At 48.6% G+C, this 17,720-nt stretch overlaps 1 protein-coding gene and 1 long non-coding RNA gene across 4 annotated transcripts in view; one reads left to right on the forward strand and one right to left on the reverse strand.

The window, feature by feature from the left end:
- The window catches only part of PPP1R21 (protein phosphatase 1 regulatory subunit 21), an 89,237-nt gene extending 80,980 nt beyond the window's left edge, over window positions 1-8,257 (forward strand). Inside the window, exon 22 of one of the 3 annotated variants that reach the window (XM_050951829.1) lies at window positions 7,642-8,257. In XM_050951829.1, coding sequence (XP_050807786.1) covers window positions 7,642-7,671 — 30 coding nt within the window. In that variant the 3' untranslated portion in view covers window positions 7,672-8,257. Of the gene's footprint in view, window positions 1-170; window positions 389-7,641 lie in introns of those variants that run through there. The other 2 variants (XM_050951830.1, XM_050951828.1) reach the window with 2 other exon arrangements.
- The window catches only part of LOC127050259 (uncharacterized), a 31,093-nt gene that overhangs the window by 11,986 nt on the left and 1,387 nt on the right, over window positions 1-17,720 (reverse strand). The window contains exon 2 of the long non-coding RNA XR_007774184.1: window positions 1,382-1,473. This is a non-coding gene — a long non-coding RNA (uncharacterized LOC127050259). The remainder of the gene's footprint in view (window positions 1-1,381; window positions 1,474-17,720) is intronic.

The following is a 17,720-nucleotide window of genomic DNA, read 5'->3' on the forward strand; positions in this document are numbered from 1 at the left end:
CGGGAAGGTGGAGCAGATAAGAGTTACACTGTAAGCATTCATTCATTGATATTCTTTATGGTCACTCCTTCATAGTTACAATATATTGTGTTCGAAGCTGCTATTCTTTCTCTCATCCCAATGATCCAGTTGAAAAGTTAGCTGCTCTTGTTTCTTGTTTTCACGCATAGAATCATAGAAGATTAGAGTTGGACGAGACCTCAGGAGGTCATCAAAGCAGGACCAACCCTAACTAAATCATCCCAGCCAGGGCTTTATCAAGCTGGGCCTTCAAAACCTCTAAGGATGGAGATTCCACCACCTCCCTAGGTAACCCATTACAGTGCTTCACACCCCAACCCCCAGTGAAATAGTTTTCCCTAATATCCAACTTGAGACCATTGCTTGTTGTTCTGTCATCTGCCACCACCGAGAACAGCCTAACTTCATCGTCCTTGGAACCCCCCCCTCAAGTAGTTGAAGGCTGCTATCAAATACGCCCTCACTCTTTTCTCCTCTGCCGACTAAGTAAACCCAGTTCCCTCAGCCTCTCCTTGTAAGTCATGTGCCTCAACCTGCTAATCATTTTTGTTGCCCTCCGCTGGACTCTCTCTAATTTGTCCTCATCCTTTCTGTAGTCGGGGGGGCCCAAAACTGGACGCAATACTCCAGTGCCGAATAGAGGGGAACAATCACTTCCCTCGATCTGCTGGCAATGCTCCTACTAATGCAACCCAGTATGCCGTTAGTGGTCTTGCCAACAAGGAAACACTGACTCACATCCAGCTTCTCGTCCACTATAATCCCCAGGTCCTTTTCTGCAGAACTGCTGCTTAGCCAGTCGGCCCCCAGCCTATAGCAGTGCATGGGATTCTTCTGTCCTAAGTGCAGGACTCTGCATTTGTCCTTGCTGAACCTCATCAGATTTCTTTTGGCCCAATCCTCCAATTTGTCTAGGTCACTCTGGACCCTGTCCCTACCCTCCAGCATATCTACCTCTCCCCCCATCTTAGTGTCATCTGTGAACTTGCTGAAGGTGCAGTTCATCCTATCATCCAGATCATTAATGAAGATGTTGAACAAAACCGGCCCTTGGACCGACCCCTGGCACACTCTGCATGATACTGGCTGCCAGGTAGACATCGGGCCATTGATCACTGCCCAGAGAGCCCAACAATCTAGCCAATTTTCGATCCACCTTATAGTCCATTCATCCAATCCATACTACTTTAACTTGCTGGCAAGAATACTGTGGGAGACTTATCAAAAGCTTTGCTAAAAACAAGGTGTATCATGTCCACCGCTTTCCCCATATTCACAGAGCCAATTTATCATAGGAGGCAATCAGGTTGGTCAGGCATGACTTGCCCTGGGTGAATACATGCAGAGTGTTTCTGATTACCTTCCTCTCCTCCAAGTGCTTCAAAATGGATTCCTTGAGGACCTGCTCCATGATTTTTCAAGGGACTGAAGTGAGGCTGACCGGTCTGTAGTCTAAATACCAGAAAGTAAAATTTAATCAGTTTCAATCTAAAACAAAAATTAACTAGTCTGCTGAGCAAAAAGTACAAAACAGATCTAAATGGACTTAAGCTATTTTAATTTATCTAAAATCTCACTGTTGTTACAGGTAAATCTATTTTAAATATAAATTGTAACAATAGTGTCCCTTTAACAACTTTATCAGGATCTGAAATCATGATACCATCATAATACAGAAGCACAAGGATACCCTTTTGGTTCTCTGTCCTGTGATGGAGACTATTTGTGCCATATTATAATGTTAAAAAATCCCTCTGGAAAATAGTCACTGCACAAATGGTGTAAATTGCTTATTAAAATAACAATGTCTGAAACATTTAAAAAGTAAAGGACACCCTCCCCCCACCCCCAGTAACCTTAGGTCCTCAAGCAGTAACTTCACAATTTCACTTAAAATGAGGCCCTTTTAAATATGGAAGCATGACAAAGTGAAAGCTGCAAATTTGCAAAGTCAAGGCAGCAAGAAATAACAAAGCATCAAACACTGACAACATTTAACCAGTTCTGCTTAAAACAATTAAACAATGAACTCCTGCAAATAGACATGCATTTTTGAATTACTGACATCCTATTAATGGAAAATGATAAATTTAGAACTCTTCTCCAGACTGTGCTGTAAATATCCTGTTTAAAACAAGCTAAAATATAAGATGGTTGTTTTCTTAAGAAAGATTGATACAAAATAATTCCCAGTATTATTCTTTTGGGCAATTAACTTGTAATGGTTTTATTAGAAACAAGTACCATTTACTGGTAAATTCTCACTTGCCTTCACAGCATTTGAATGATGGTGTAATCCTGAGAACGTGGACACAATTCCAGTGCCTTTCTTCTAGCTTTTAATTAGAATGAAATATTTGTGGTTCTTCAAGTGGTTGTTCATGTCCATTCAAAGTAGGTGTGCGCCCGCTGCATGCACGCCAGCCGGAAGATTTTCCCCTAGCAGCGTCCGTAGGGTCGGCCTGGGTGCCCCCTGGAGTGGCGCCACCACGGCACCCTATAAAGGGGCCCGCCGACCCTCCACCCCCTCAGTCCCTTCTTACCGCCAGTGACGGCTAGCTGGAACTTCTCTTGCATAGCAATCTGGCAGTGTCCTATCCGTACCATTTAATTCGTGTATTCAGTTATATAGTTTTCGTAGTTGGGGGGTCCCCCCCCCCACAGTCTTCATCGTCCGCTGGGGCATGCCTCGGTCGCCCTGGTTCAAACTCTGCGAAGACTGCGGGAAATTCATGCCTAAGAGTGACCCTCACTCTGCGTGCTTGAGGTGCCTTGGAGAGAGCCACCAAAAGGACCGGTGCTCTATCTGTAGAGGCTTCCGCCCGCGAACTCTTAAGGACAGGGCTCAAAGACTAAGAGTTCTCCTGATGGAGGCGGCCCTGCGACTACCCTCAGACCCAGAGCCGGCCGAGGCGGGCCCCAGCATGTCGTCCTCTGTGCGGAGTGCCCCGGCACCGGTATCAGGACTTAGGGCCCAGCCCAAGTCTTCCAAGACCCAGCACTGGGCGAAGTAGGGTCATAGGAAGTTGGCCTCAGTGCGGCACCGCTCACCTTCACCGGTGCCCGCCAAGAAAAAGAAGCCGGTGAGGGATCAGTCTCCCCACCAGGACCCGAGGCCGATTCTGCCAGTGGGGCTAAGTGGACAGGCTGCACTACAGCCCCCCGAGGTTCCGTCGACTCCCGCACCACAGAGAGGGCGGTTGAGTTCGGACCAGCCCAATTCTCCAGGCCTCAGCGGAGACATACGCCCCCCGTCGATGCCAGAGGCTTTCGAGGTGGCATCAGACCTGATGGGTCTCCCGGCACCAACCTCCCCGCATCATAGGGAGTTGCCTACTGTAGTCCGCCCACCAGTACAATCTAGAGGCAAGCCGGCCATGCTATCGCCTCCCTCTCCGCACCAAGCTGCGAAGCTGGCACCGGACCAGAGGAGAGGCTCCCTGCCGCCTCAGCACTGCTCACCATTAGCTCTGGGCCCTGCTCCCCCCAGGTCTTCATACTCGGAGACCTCAGACTCGGAGGCGGACTCCTATAGCTCCAGCAGGTCGCGGAGCAGGAGATCGATGTCGGGGGTGAGCCACCAGGATTACCCGCAGTGGCAGCAACAATGGCAGCCGCCCTCGCAGTGGCTGTTTTGGACTCCCTGGGCCTAGCATCTGTCAGTAGGCCAGGCGTTTGGCCCTTGGTCACGATTGGCTTCGGTGTCCTCGACGTTGGTGGCCCCGGCGCAGCTGCCTCCCCCACCAGCACCGTCGTCGGGCAGGGGTGTGCCTTCAAGTTCAGCACCCACTAACTGGGCAGCGGCACCGACATCGGCTTTAGTTCAGGCTCCATCGGCACCACATGATACACCAAGTCGCTCGCTGGCGACCCTGGTACCGGCCGCGGTGCTGCATTTGGACTCAGAACTGGCACCGCAACCTCAATACCGTGTGCCGCAGGACCCCAAGGGGCTGCATGCACCGGAGGAAGGGCCGCTCCATGTAATCTCTTCCTTGTCCTCCCCGAACGAGGCGGTCTCGGGCATGGCTGCGGCTCTGGCCCTCGAGGACACTCGAATTCTCCAGCAGTTGCTCAGGCGAGCAGCTCAAAGCCTTGCAATTCAAGCGGAGGAGATTGAGGTGGACGCTGACCCTGTAGTGGACATCCTGGCCCCCTCAGGGCCATCCAGGGTGGCCCTTCCACTGATAAAGACGATAGCGGATATGTCCCGCACCCTATGGCAGACACCAGCCTCATTGGCCCCTACTGCCAAGAGAACGGAGCGGCGCTACTTCATCCCCTCTAAAGGGCACGAACGCCTGTACATCCACCCTCCCCCGGACTCGCTGGTAGTAGATGCGGCTAACCAGCGGGAGTGTCAAGGGTTCCAGGGGTCAACGCCAAAGAGCAGAGACGCAAAAAGACTTGAGCTCTTTGGCAGGAAGGTGTACTTCACAGGTGGACTCCAACTCCGCATTGCCAATCAACAGGCAATAGTAAGCCGTTATGGCCACAACATGTGTTCGGCCATGTCAGAGTTCGCGGAGCTCCTTCCCACATCGCCATAATTGCACGGCACCGCCGTTACTTCAGGTTCGTAGTGTCCGGCGTCCATCTACAGTTCACGGTGCTCCCATTTGGCCTGTCAGCTGCTCCCCAGGTCTTCATGAAGTGCATGGCGGTCGTGGCTGCCTTCCTGTGCAGGCATGGCATCCAGGTATTCCCCTACCTGAACGCCTGGCTCATAAAGGGCCGCTCCATGGAGCAGGTAGAGACCCAGGTGCTGTTCATCAGGCAGACCTGTCTCCATCGGGGCCTCCTCTTGAACGATGCCAAATCCACTCTGTCTCTGATGCAACACATAGAGTTCATAGGAGCGGTTCTGGACTCCACACACGCCAAAGTGTATCTGCCGGAGTCCAGGTTCTGTGCAATTTCCGAGCTCATCCTCAGACTGCACCGCGCCCCGGTCACCACAGCGCGAGTTTGCCTCCGGCTGTTGGGCCACATGGCAGCACGCACCTATGTTGTGGCCCACACCAGACTCCGGCTTCGCCCGCTGCAGTCCTAGTGGGCGACAGTTTATTGCCCAGTCAGGGACCCCCTGGACTCAGTGGTGTCCATTCCCCGCTTGGTGCTGCGCTCGCTTCAGTGGTGGCTCAACCCACGGGAAGTCTGCATGGGCGTTCCCTTTGCTGCCCCACAGCCCTCCCTCTCCTTGGTGACGGACACCTCGGATCGAGGTTGGGGAGCGCACCTGGGACGCCTCAGGACACAGAGCTTGTGGTCGCCGGAGGACCTCGAGTTGCATATCAGTGTCAGGGAGTTGAGAGCAGTCTGCCTGTGTTTGATCTTCCAGTCCCACATGGCCGGCAGGTGTGTTTCAGTCCTTTCGGACAACACGGCTGCAGTCTTTTATATCAACAAATAGGGGGAGTGCATGCTCCTCTCCCCTCTGCAGGGAAACCCTCGCGCTGTGGGATTTCTGCGTCCACAATGCCACCCCCCTGCTAGCATTTTGTCTTCCAGGGCAGCAGAATGGGTTGGCGGACAACCTCAGCCACTTGTTCCAGGGTCACGAGTGGTCCCTCCGATGGGACGTTGTGCGCTCAATTTTCCAGCTTTGAGGCTTTCCCCGGCTAGACCTGTTTGCCTCCAGGGAAAACAGGAAGTGCCAATGGTTTTGCTCCTTTCTGGGCCGCAGTCAGGAGTCTGTCGAACGCCTTCCTTCCGATCCCCCTGATACACAGGGTGCTTTTAAAGATTCGCAGGGATTGTGCCAGGGTAATCTTGATAACTCCAGCGTGGCCGCTCCAGCATTTGTACACGTCACTCCTGCACATGTCCATTCAGGTGCCCGTGATGCTGCCCCTGCTCCCAGACCTGATCACGCAGGACCGGGGCTCCCTCCGCCATCTGAACCTCGAGTCCCTTCACCTCACAGCCTGGATGCTCCATGGCTGAACCCGGTGGAACTGCAGTGTTCCCAGCAGATCAGGCAGGTGCTACTGGGTAGCAGGAAGCCGTCAACTAGGGCCACCTACCTGGCTAAATGGAAGCGCTTCTCCATCTGGTCTTGTCAGAAGGGTCACGACCCACTGGGGGTTCCAATTCCCGCTGTCCTTGACTATTTGCTTCACCTACGACAACTGGGCCTCTCCCTTTCCTCCATTCACGTTCACTTGGCGGCCATATCCGCCTTTCGTCCGGGAGACAGGGGTACCTCAGTGTTTGTGAACCCGCTGGTTGGGCATTTCCTCAGGGATATGGACAGGCTCTTCCCGCGTGTGTGTTAGCCGACCCCTGCTTGGGACCTGAATCTGGTCCCCTCCATCCTCTCAAGGCCTCCCTTCGAGCCTCTGGCTTCGTGCTCCCTGCTGTACCTGTCATACAAGACCGCCTTTCTGGTGGCAATAACCTCGGCCCGACGGGTGTCGGAGCTTTGAGCCTTAACTTCTGAGCCCGCGTACCCAGCCTTCTACAAGGACAAGGTCCATCTGAGACCTCACCCAGCTTTCCTACCCAAGGTCGTTTCACAGTTCCACATGGGACAAGATATCTTTCTCCCGGTGTTTTATCCGAAATCACATGCCTCCAGCGAAGAGCGGAGGCTACACTCCCTGGATGTCCGCAGGGCTTTGACCTTTTACATAGAGCGTACCACGCCGTTCAGACGCTCAACCCAGCTCTTTGTGCAGTGGCAGAAAGGATGAAGGGGCTCCCGGTCTCCTCTCAGCGAATCTCTTCGTGGATCGCGACTTGCATCCGGAAATGCTACCGTGTAGCTAAGACTCCTGTCCCTCTGGTCACGGCCCACTCCACTAGGGCGCTGGCCTCTTCTGCGGCATTCCTGGCTCAGGTTCCGACTCAGGAGATTTGTAGAGCGGCCACGTGGTCCTCCATCCACACATTCTCGTCTCACCGTCACGCACCAGGCTAGGGATGATGCAGCCTTTGATCGCGCAGTACTCAAGTCAGCAGTGATCTCCGTCCCCACCTCCTAAGGTTAGGCTTGTGAATCACCTACTTTGAAGGGACATGAACAACCACTCAAAGAAGAAAAAACAGTTACCCACCTTTTAGTAACTGTTGTTCTTCGAGATGTGTTGTTCATGTCCATTCCAACACCCACCCTCCTGCCCCTCTGTCGGAGTGCCGGCAAGAAGTAACTGAGGGGGTGGAGGGTCGGCGGGCCCCTTTATAGGGCACCGTAGTGGCGCCACTCCAGGGGGCGCCTGGGCCGACCCTACGGATGCTGCTAGGGGAAAACCTTCTGGCTGGCATGCACGTGTCGCGCGCACACCTACTTTGAATGGACATGAACAACACACCTTGAAGAACAACAGTTATTAAAGGTGGGTAACCGTCTTTTTTGATGACTATGAAAGCTGTAATCCATTCTTCCCTCAGTTATAACAAGTATTATACAGAATTTATACAGTATACACAAGATTGTAAATACAGAAGCTTTCTTTTTTTCTTATTTTGAAATTTAATGACTTTTTTTCTCCTATGCTGCATTTTCTTTTGTAATTTTTTTTTTCTGTATAGGCATCAGATTTGCTCTTGTTTGTGGTTTGTACAAGTTATTTTCATATGAATTATGTTCTCCCATGCATTGTTTATTTTTCACTACAGGGAAATTCCAGAAAGAACAAAAGTCGATAGTTTACGGCCAGTCAACTGTCTTTCAGATGTTGCTCCTGCTACACAGAACTGCAGATGCTGAAAATGCAATGTCACCCTCCTGGCTAGTTCTTAAAAGGAAAGAGGTGGGTTTGGCCTAGTAATAAATCATTTGGTGCTGTATATGAATTTGGCACATATAGAACTTGTAATCAGTAAAACAGACACAATTTAATGTTGGCAGTTAAAACAAAGAATTTTCACTCCATGGTTAACTTTCATCGGAATTCCCTTAGGTGGTTTACTGTACACTTTTTGAAATTAGATTTTAATGTAATCTGATTATGTATATTTTCAAATTCAAGTATGGGTTAAACTTGGTATCCGTACGGTAGTATGTTTCTGGATAAAATGTTTAAACAGCCAACATTCATACATTCCATTCTTTGCTGTTGTTTAAAAAAAAAAAAAAGGTGTCTCCAGGTTCCTTTGAAAATATAACATTTTTGGCCATGCAAGTCATGTATTTTGTGTACGTTTATTGTTTCCTCCTGCTCTCAGATCTTCTGAATTATTTGGGATGGTTGCTTAGGGAAGCTGATGTCAATAAAATCAAATTTCAAGTGAACTGGCTCAGTCTTGTTTGGGGTATATGCAATATTGGAAACTTCAGTTTCTCGTTCTTGGGGGCTTGGGTTTTGAACTCGAGGACAAGTAGCTCAATCAAGAAATGCTCATGAAACTGCATTAAAGACTTGTTGGGGAATTTTGTTTGTATTTTAAAATGTACTGATATAAAAATTTGCTCATAAAATCTAGAGCAAAAAGTAAGCATAAAATGTTGAAAAGGAACAAAGATATTTTTTTGTAAAGTCCTGTGTCTCAGCACACAGGGTAGACTGATCTACTACTCTCTAGAAGTTATTAATTCATAGATGACTTAAACACTGAATTTGTAAAGCAGTTAAAACATTTTATGGTATTATGAAGAAGTTTCCCTAATGGACTGACTTTTAAAAAATATCTGTTTTATACTTGTTTACTCATAATTGTAATTTATTTAGGAAACCTGTAAATCTCTCTCTCTCTCATAAGATTTTCAGCACAGTCTAATACCATAGGTAGAGGTGGGCATGAAATGATTTTCCCGTCGCTTAACTATTTTCATGAGTTAGCATTGAGATGAAGCTGAGACCTTTTGATAAATGAGAGGCCAGCCACATCCTAGAACAACCCAGTCGTTAGTGCATTCATGTGGGCAGGGGAAGATCTGGGTTCAAATTTCTGCTCCAAATCAGGCGCAGCAAGGATTTGGACCTGGGTCTCCCACATCCCAGATGAGTTCCCAACCCACCAAGCAGTTGGCTATTTTGGAATGTGGTTGATCTCTATACTCTTGGAGCTTTTCCAGTTTGAATAAACTTTGGGCCAGAGAAAGTGACACTGACTCTCTCTAGCTCAGTGATTATGGCTCCCACTTGGCAAGTGAGAGAATCGGGTTCAAGTCCCTCCTCTAAGGAAGATTTATTTTTGCCAAGTGGAACAGGAAAGATTGAGACCTCAAAACCCAGAATAGCAATGAACTGTTTTGATGAATTGGCATTTCCCAGTGAAAAAACGTTGTCAAATTCCCGACCAGTTCTAATCACAGGTTTCCACAGCATAGTGTCTGACAAAAATCAGTGTTGCTAAATGTTTTACATTGAACTTCTATTCCATAATGGATAATATGGCACTTATCTGTCCTAAATGCAAGGTTCACTCTATAATGTTAGCCAAGTCAATGTGTATTCTGAGTCCATAATAATAATAATAAAAAAAAATCCAAGTCACAAATTTAATATTGCTGAGGTGCCTTTTTTGACTGTACTTGTTGAGACTGTGTACTGCCTCTTACCAGCAGCTGTTTTAAGGATAGCAAAGCCCTCAGGGACAAGCACATAGGAAGAGCTATGTTCCATGAAGATTACTTCTAAAAATACCATGTTGTCTTGGCTCTGAATTGTTCCTCCTTTTATGTTGTAAATAGAGTAGAACTGAGAGGCAACGTATGCTTGTCTTCTCCTCCCTTGAAGTGACCTGTACAGGAGGCTTCTGTCTTGCAGTCAGACACACCTTAGTTGTCATGTTTTGGATCTCCAAATCAAATTATTAAATTTGTTTTATGATGTTTACTGTCACTCACATGTTTAATGGAGGTTTCACACATAGTCACACTCAAACACCCTTTCTGCTTTCTTTAAACTTTGTGAAAAGATCCTTTGAACTTTCCTAAGCTTAATCTCTGCCAGAAGGTGGTGATTTTGGAAAGTTTAATCAAAAAGTGCATTGAAGATTGAGGTTAATAAAAAACTTCTTTCACATTATTAAAAAGCCACCCAAACTTTTTATTTGTGATCTAATAATCTTAGTGACAAAGGCATATTCTTGTCACCACCTATTTAATTGCTGTAATACACTCTCTGGGGTGACAACTTTGAAACTGGAGTTAATGCTGGATGTGGCAGCCAGTGCAATAAGCAGAGTTTCATGCCAGGAGCATGTTCCATTTTTCTTCGAGTGCTTGCTCATGTCCGTTGCATTGTAAGTGTGTGTGCTTGCCTCGTGCATCGGTGCTGGAAGTTTTTCCACTGGCTCTTCCCTCCCTTAGTTCCTTCTTACCGCCAGGGGTGGTGCTGGAATGTCTCCTTGCCTTGGCAAGCTTTCCTTCTCAACTGTCTAGTTGTGATTCTCTGTATGTCGTTCTTAGAAAGTTTTGTATAGTTTATTAGTTCCCTTAGTGCATAAGTTAAAAAATTTAGTCCTCTATGGAACTTAGCCCAGGCTTCAAGCCTTGTGACGCTGCAAAAAACATATACCAGTCAGTGATCCCCTTCAAAGCTGCCTGAAGTGTTTGGGGGAGACCCATGTGAGCAATAAGTCTCGCATTTGTAAAAGTTTCAAGCCACAAACCATAAAGGAGCGTGGCATTCAACTTAAGTGTTCCTTGTGGAGTTGGCCCTCACACCGGCCTCAGAGCTGGCTAGATCAGACTCTACTCCAAGCACCGAGGCATCGGTCCACTGCACGCTGCCGGCACGGGCCTCTGACTGGCGCCAATCCCCATCCCTGGTACCAGCTAAAAAGCAAAGAGAGGCTGGGAGAGGGCATTATTCTATGTCCCATAAAGAGAAGGAGAGAGCCAGAGGAGAGCAAAGACCCACATGGGGCAGCTCCTCCCCTCCGGACAGTAGCCAGGCTCCAGCACCCGTTGAGCTGTCAAGCCCCATTCAGCATCTGCCCGGGAAGCGGCAGAGGCACGTGGCACCTGGCAGGGCCATCCACACTAGAGGCCTTTCAGACTGTTAAGGACATATTGTCCCTTCTGTTGCCCCCCATGCTGGCTAGCGAGGTGCCCCATTCAAGGGGTAAACCCGCCCTGGGACCTTTCCAGCAGTCCCCATTGGTAAGGCACCACTCTCCAGTGCAGGCCATGTCCCACCAGCACTTGCCTGAGCAGTGCCGCCAGATCCCAGATACAAGTTGGCTTACCTGTAAGAGTGCCTGGCGTTGTTCTCCACACCCTAGGCAGCATTCCCCGGAATCCCAGCGCCGATTGCCAGCTGTCTGGTGCAGACCTGTGGAGGCGCATCACCAATCCCCAGAATCCTGTCACCGGTCCCCGGAGCGTTTGAGTCGATCCCCAGATTTGGGGTACCGCTCTAGATGATAAAGATGCCGGTTTCCAGTTTGCCCCTGTGGATCCCCACGGACATGTTGATGATCTCTTGAGCCAAGACTTCGATTCTCTCACTCCTGATCCACAGAACAGCACCACTCTCAAAGCATGAGACATCGATTGCTAGGATACTGCTGCCGGTCCCGGGAGATGCAGCAGCGAGAGCAGTCTTCCCGGTACATGTCACAGGTAGAGATCCCTGGAGAGAAAGAGTTGACGGGAACGGGGTAGGTAGGCAGCTTTGGTACCAGCCTGGTCCCCCAGACGAGTCTGTCCCTCATCAGGCTCAGAGAGTGAGGAGGTAGATCTTCCTGCAGGCCAAGGCCATCCACCAGAGGCATTGACGTTCCCATCGGGACCACCAGTGGTTGCATGGCGCCAGGGCCAATGGCTGCCTCCCTGGCAGCTATGGAGTCCTGAGGGTTTCCCCAACCATCGCAGGGGCACTGATAACTCTCAGGGGAATCTGAGAAAGGGTAACAGTCTCCCGCCTGTCCCTGGACTCGGAAGCGGAGTCAGAGTAAGGTCCCCAGGGTCAGCCAGCCTCGGCTGAGGCTCCCTTGGCAAAGGCTATGAAGTTGGCAGATGCACCCTTACTTGCCTCCTCATCTCTTCACCTGATGAGGCAATAGCGGGATCTTCCCACATGGTTCCCCAGGACAATGTAAAGGCTCACCAGGAGCTTCTAAAGAGGGTGGCATCTAACCTGCGGTTGGTGGCAGAGGAGTTAGCAGAACCCTCAGACTCCCTGGTTGATGTTTTAAGCATAGCAGCCCCCTCCAAGGTGGCATTGCCAGTCCACGAGGGAGTGTAAAGCTGATCAGTGCCTTGTGGTAAACTCCCTCCTCCCTGCCCCCCATCTCCAAGTGGGCGGAGAGGAAGTATTTCGTCCCTGCTAAGGGATTTGAATACCTATATACACTCCAGCTCCAAGCTCACTGGTGGTATCAGCGGCCAATTAGCACAATAGACAGGACCAGCTGGGATTGACGCCTAAGAATAAGGAGGCGAAGAGGCTCAGTCTCTTTTGTCAGAAAAATTTATTCTATGGCATGCCTCCAGTTAAGAATAGCCAACCATCATGCCCTACTTGGCTGTTCACGATTTTAACATTTGGCAGTCCATGGTCAAGGTTGCGGACTCACTGCCAGACCTGGCTATTCTGGATGAGGGCAGAGCTATGGCCAGGATGGCCCTCCAAGCAGCCTCAGATATAGTAGACTCTGTGGCCTGGACCATAGCCTTGGCCATTTCTATGAGGCACCTGTTTGCAGTCTGGCCTGTTGGTGGAGATTCAGCAGTCCAGCCAGGACTTGCCCTTTGATGGCCTGGCACTGTTCACAGAACAGACAAAAGTTGCATGGCCTGAAAGACTCTAGGGCTACCTTGCGCTTGCTGGACCTTTATACGCCAGCACCCGTGAGAAAGTGGTTCAAGCCGTAGCAGTCCCACAGGTTTGGGGGCCATTCCCGAATAGAGCCCTTCCGCAGAAAGGGCAAGGACTCAAGCACGGCAAGGCCAACAGCTGGTCCCCCTCAGCTCGCTCAAGTTCTACCCTCAACCAACCGGGTAATAAGCCGGCATTTTGAGAGTGCGCTTGAGGGTGACCTTCCAACATGTCTTGGATCAAGCGCCCCTGCTTTTTTCCAATTGCTTGTCTCCCTTCCTCCCTGCCTGGGCCTCTATAACATCGGAGCAGTGAGTCCTCAGCACAGTAGCAGAGGGGTATACCCTCCAGTTTATTTCTGTTCCCTCTCCCTCTCATCCCTTTTCAGGGACCCTTCTCATGAGCATCTGCTCACTCAGGAGGTGCAGGGCCTTCTATGGATGGGAGCCGTGGAGGAAGTCCCTCTGCCCTTGAAAGGGACAGGGTTTTACTCCAGCTATTTTTTGATCTACACCCCATCCTCAACATGCTGAGCCTTAGCAAGTATCTCAAGAAGTTGAAGTTCCACGTGGTCTTCCTGGCCTCCATCATTCCTTCCCTGGATCCGGGAGCCTGGTACACTGCCTGCGACCTGAAAGATGCTTACTTTCACATATCAATGTTTCATGAACATAGGCATTTTCTGCATTTCGTAGTTGGGACTGCCCACTACCAATTAGAAGTGCTCCCTTTTGGCCTAGCAACAGTGCAGAGGGTGTTTACAAAGTGCATGTCGGTGGTGGCGGCTTACTTAGACATCAGGCTGGGTATCCAGATCTACCCGTACCTCAATGACTGGCTCATCAAAGGCTGCTCCAGTCAGTGCAGTGTCTTACAAGCCACTTGTCAAGTTCTGGGCCTGTTGATTAATGAACAAAAATCAATGTTAAACTCTATCCTTTGGACTGGGATAATCAGAGTGGTACTCGACTCTACCTGAGACACAGCATTCCTGCCAGAGGCCAGGTTCAGGGCAATGACAGATCTGATTGCCAGCATCGCTGCCCATCTGCTCACCACTGCCCAGGTCTTTCTCAGACTACTGGAGCATATGGCAGCATTCACATATGTTGTCTGATATGTGAGACTCAGGCTGCATCCCTTCCAGATGTAGCTGGCGTCACTCTACTCCCCGGCCAGACATCACCTAGACAAGGTCATCACGATCCCACCACGCATACTTGCTTCCCTACAGTGGTAGTCCAACCCGATTCTGGTGTTGGAAGGTGTGCCATTCGTGAGCCCACGACCCACAGTCTCCCTGATTTCAGATGTCGGACGACCTCAGTTGCTGTGGACTCAGGGGTTATGGTCTTGAGAGGAGCTCACGTTGCATATAAATATCAGGGAGCTCAGAGTCCTCTATCTGACTTGCAGTGTCTTCCTTCCCCCAACTATTCAGTTGGGTGGTGCAGGTGTTGACGGACAACACGACCTCTATGTTCAACAGGCAGGGGGAGCTCTTTTGTTGGCTCTGTGCAAGGAGGCCTTCCATCTCTGGGGCCTCTGCATTCAGCATGCAATCCATCTGGAAGCCTCGCACCTCCCCAGTGTCTGGAACACGCTGGCGGATCACCTCAGCAGGTCCTTCTCTCACCACATGTGGTCCTTTCACTTGGAGGTTGGCAGAATGCTCTTCCAAAAGTGGGGTGCTCCCCAAGTGGATCTGTTCTCCAGCAGACAAAACAGAAAGTGTCATCAGTTCTGCTCTCTGCAAGACCTCGACAGAGGCTCACTTTCCAGTGGCTTTCTCCTGTTGTGGTCAAGAGACCTGATGTACGCCTTCCTGCCAATTCCACTCATCAGCAAAGTCCTCTCAAAAACCAAGAAGGACAAGGCACGGCTCATTATGATCACCCCAGCATTGGTTTGGCATGCTCATGGACCTGGCCATAGCAGCACTGTGGTCACTTCCCAGCTGGGCGTCAGAGTGGAGTGTCCCTGACCCAGTCATCTCTGCAGTCCATCCTGGATTACCTGCTTCACTTAAAGCTCCAGGGCCTCACCTTCTCTTCGATCAAGGTGCACCTGGCAGCCATATCGGCCTTCCATCCTCGCATCCAAGGTAGATCGGTATCCTCGCATGAGGTAATGATCAGGTTCCTGAAAGTCCTTGAAAGACTCTTTCATTGATCCGGGACCCAGTTCCCCAATGGGAGCTCAGCCTGGTCCTCTCCAGGCCTATGGCTTCTTGTTCCATTTCCCACCTTCGTGGAAGGTTGCATTCCTTGTAGCTATTACCTTGCAAGACATGTCTCCAAGATTAAAGACCTCACTTTGGGAACCCCACCCCCATACACAATATTCTACAAGGACAAGGTCCAGCTGTGGCCCCATCAGGCCTTCTTGCCAAAGGTGGTGTCATCCTTCCATGACAAGTAGGATATCTTCCTCACGGTGTTCTGTCCAAAGCCTCACACGACCAATGAAGAGAGATGGCTGCACACTCTAGATGTCAGGTGCGCCCTGGCTTTCTACCTGGAGTGCACCAAGCCCTTTCACAGATCGGCCCAGCTCTTTATCACAATAGCTGACAGGATGAAGAGTCTTCTGGTGTCCCCTCAGAGGATTTCGAATTGGATAACCACTTTAGAATCATAGATGATTCTATCCCATCACAAGCCATTGGGCATATTTATCGCTAATAGTCAAAGACCAATTAATTGCCAAAATTTGGCTATCCCATTATATCATCCCTTCCATAAACTTATCAAGCTTAGTCTTGAAGCCAGATATATCTTTTGCCCCCACTACTCCCCTTGGAAGGCTGTTCCAGAACTTCACTCCTCTGATTGTTAGAAACCTTCATCCAATTTCAATTCTAAACTTCCTAGTGTCCAGTTTATATCCATTTGTTCTTGTGTCCACATTGGTACTGAGCTTAAGTAATTCCTCTGCCTCCCTGGTATTTATTCCTCTGATACATTTATAGAGAACAATCCTATCTCCCCTCAGCCTCCTTTTGGTTAGGCTAAACAAGCCAAGCTCTTTGAGTCTCCTTTCATAAGACAGGTTTTCCATTCCTCGGATCATCCTAGTAGCCCTTCTCTGAACCTGTTCCAGTTTGAACTCATTCTTAAACATGGGACGCCAGAACTGCAAACAGTATTCCAGATGAGTTCTCACCAGTGCCTTGTATAACGGTACTAACACCTTCTTATCTCTACTGGCAATACCTCGCCTGATGCATCCCAAGACCGCATTAGCTTTTTTCACAGCCATATCACATTGGCTGCTCATAGTCATCCTGTGATCAACCAGTACTCTGAGGTTGTTCTCCTCTGTTACTTCCAACTGATGCCTCCCCAGCTTATAACAATAGTTTTTGTTGTTAATCCCTAAATGAATGATGTTGAACTTTTCACTATTAAATTTCATCCTATTACTATTACTCCAGTTTACAAGGTCATCCAGATCTTCCTGTATGATATCCTGGTCCTTCTCTGTATTGGCAATACCTCCCAGCTTTGTGTCATCCGCAAACTTTATTAGCACATTCTCACCTTTGGTTCCAAGATCAGTAATAAAAATGGTCCCAAAACCGATCCCTGAGGAACTCCACTAGTAACCTCCTTCCAGCCTGACAGTTCACCTTTCAGTACGACGTATCGTAGTCTCCCCTTGAACCAGTTCCTTATCCACCTTTCAGTTTTCATATTGATCCCCATCTTTTCCAGTTTGACTAATAATTCCGCATGTGGAACCATGTCAAATGCCTTACTGAAATCGAGGTAAATTAGGTCTACCGCATTTCCTTTGTCTAAATAGTCTGTCACCTTCTCAAAGAATGAGTTCAGGTAAGTTTGGCACGATCTACCTTTTGTAAAACCATGTTGTATTTTGTCCCAATTACCATTGACCTCAATGTCCTTGACTACTTTTTCCTTCAAATTTTTTTTCCAAGATCTTGCATACTACAGATGTCAAACCTACAGGTCTGTAGTTGTCTGGATCACTTTTTCCCCCCCTTTCTTAAAGATAGGAACTATGTTAACAATTCTCCAGTCATATGGTACAACCCTGAGTTTCCAGTTTCATTAAAAATTCTTGCTAATGGGCTTGCAATTTCATGTGCTAGCTCCTTTAATATTCTTGGGTGAAGATTATCTGGGCCCCCTGATTTCGTCTCATTAAGCTGTTCGAGTTTGGCTTCTACCTCAGATGTGGTAATATCTGCCTTCATATCCTCATTCCTATTTTCATCCTACCATTATCCCTAAGCTCCTTGTTAGCCTCTGTAAAGACTGAGGCAAAGTATTTGGTTAGCTATTGGCCCAGGCCTAGATTATCCTTAACCTCCACTCCATCCTCAGTGTTTAGCAGTCCCACTTTTTTCTTTGTTTTCTTATTTATATGGCTATAGAACCTTTTACTGTTTGTTTTTAATTCTCTTTGCAAGGGAAAACTCTACATGGCTTTTGGCCTTTCTAACTTTATCCCTACATGTTCTGACCTCAATAAGGTACCTTTCCTTGCTGATCACTCCTATCTTCCATTCTTTGTAGGCTTTCTGCTTTTTCTTAATAACTTCTCTGAGATGCTTGCTCATCCAGTTTGGTCTACAATTCCTGCCTATGAATTTTTTCAACTTTCTTGGGATGCAGACTTCTGATAGTTTCTGCAACTTTGACTTGAAGTAATTCCAGGCTTCCTCCACTTTTAGATCCCCAAGTTCTTCAGTCCAATCCACTTCCCTAACTGATTTCCTTAATTTTTTTTAAGTTAGACCTTTTGAAATCAAAAACCCTAGTCAGATATATTTTTGTTTATCGTTCCATTTAGTTTAAACTGAATTAGCTCCTGATCACTCGAACCAAGGTTGTCCCCTACAACCATATCTTCTATGAGTCACCAAAACCAAATCTAAAATGGCATCCCCTCTTGTTGGTTCAACAACTACTTGGTGAAGGAATCCATCAGCTATTGCATCAGGAAAATCTGAGTCCT

The sequence above is a fragment of the Gopherus flavomarginatus genome, chromosome 4 (genome assembly GCF_025201925.1).
Source record: "Gopherus flavomarginatus isolate rGopFla2 chromosome 4, rGopFla2.mat.asm, whole genome shotgun sequence".
Lineage (NCBI taxonomy): Eukaryota > Metazoa > Chordata > Testudines > Testudinidae > Gopherus > Gopherus flavomarginatus.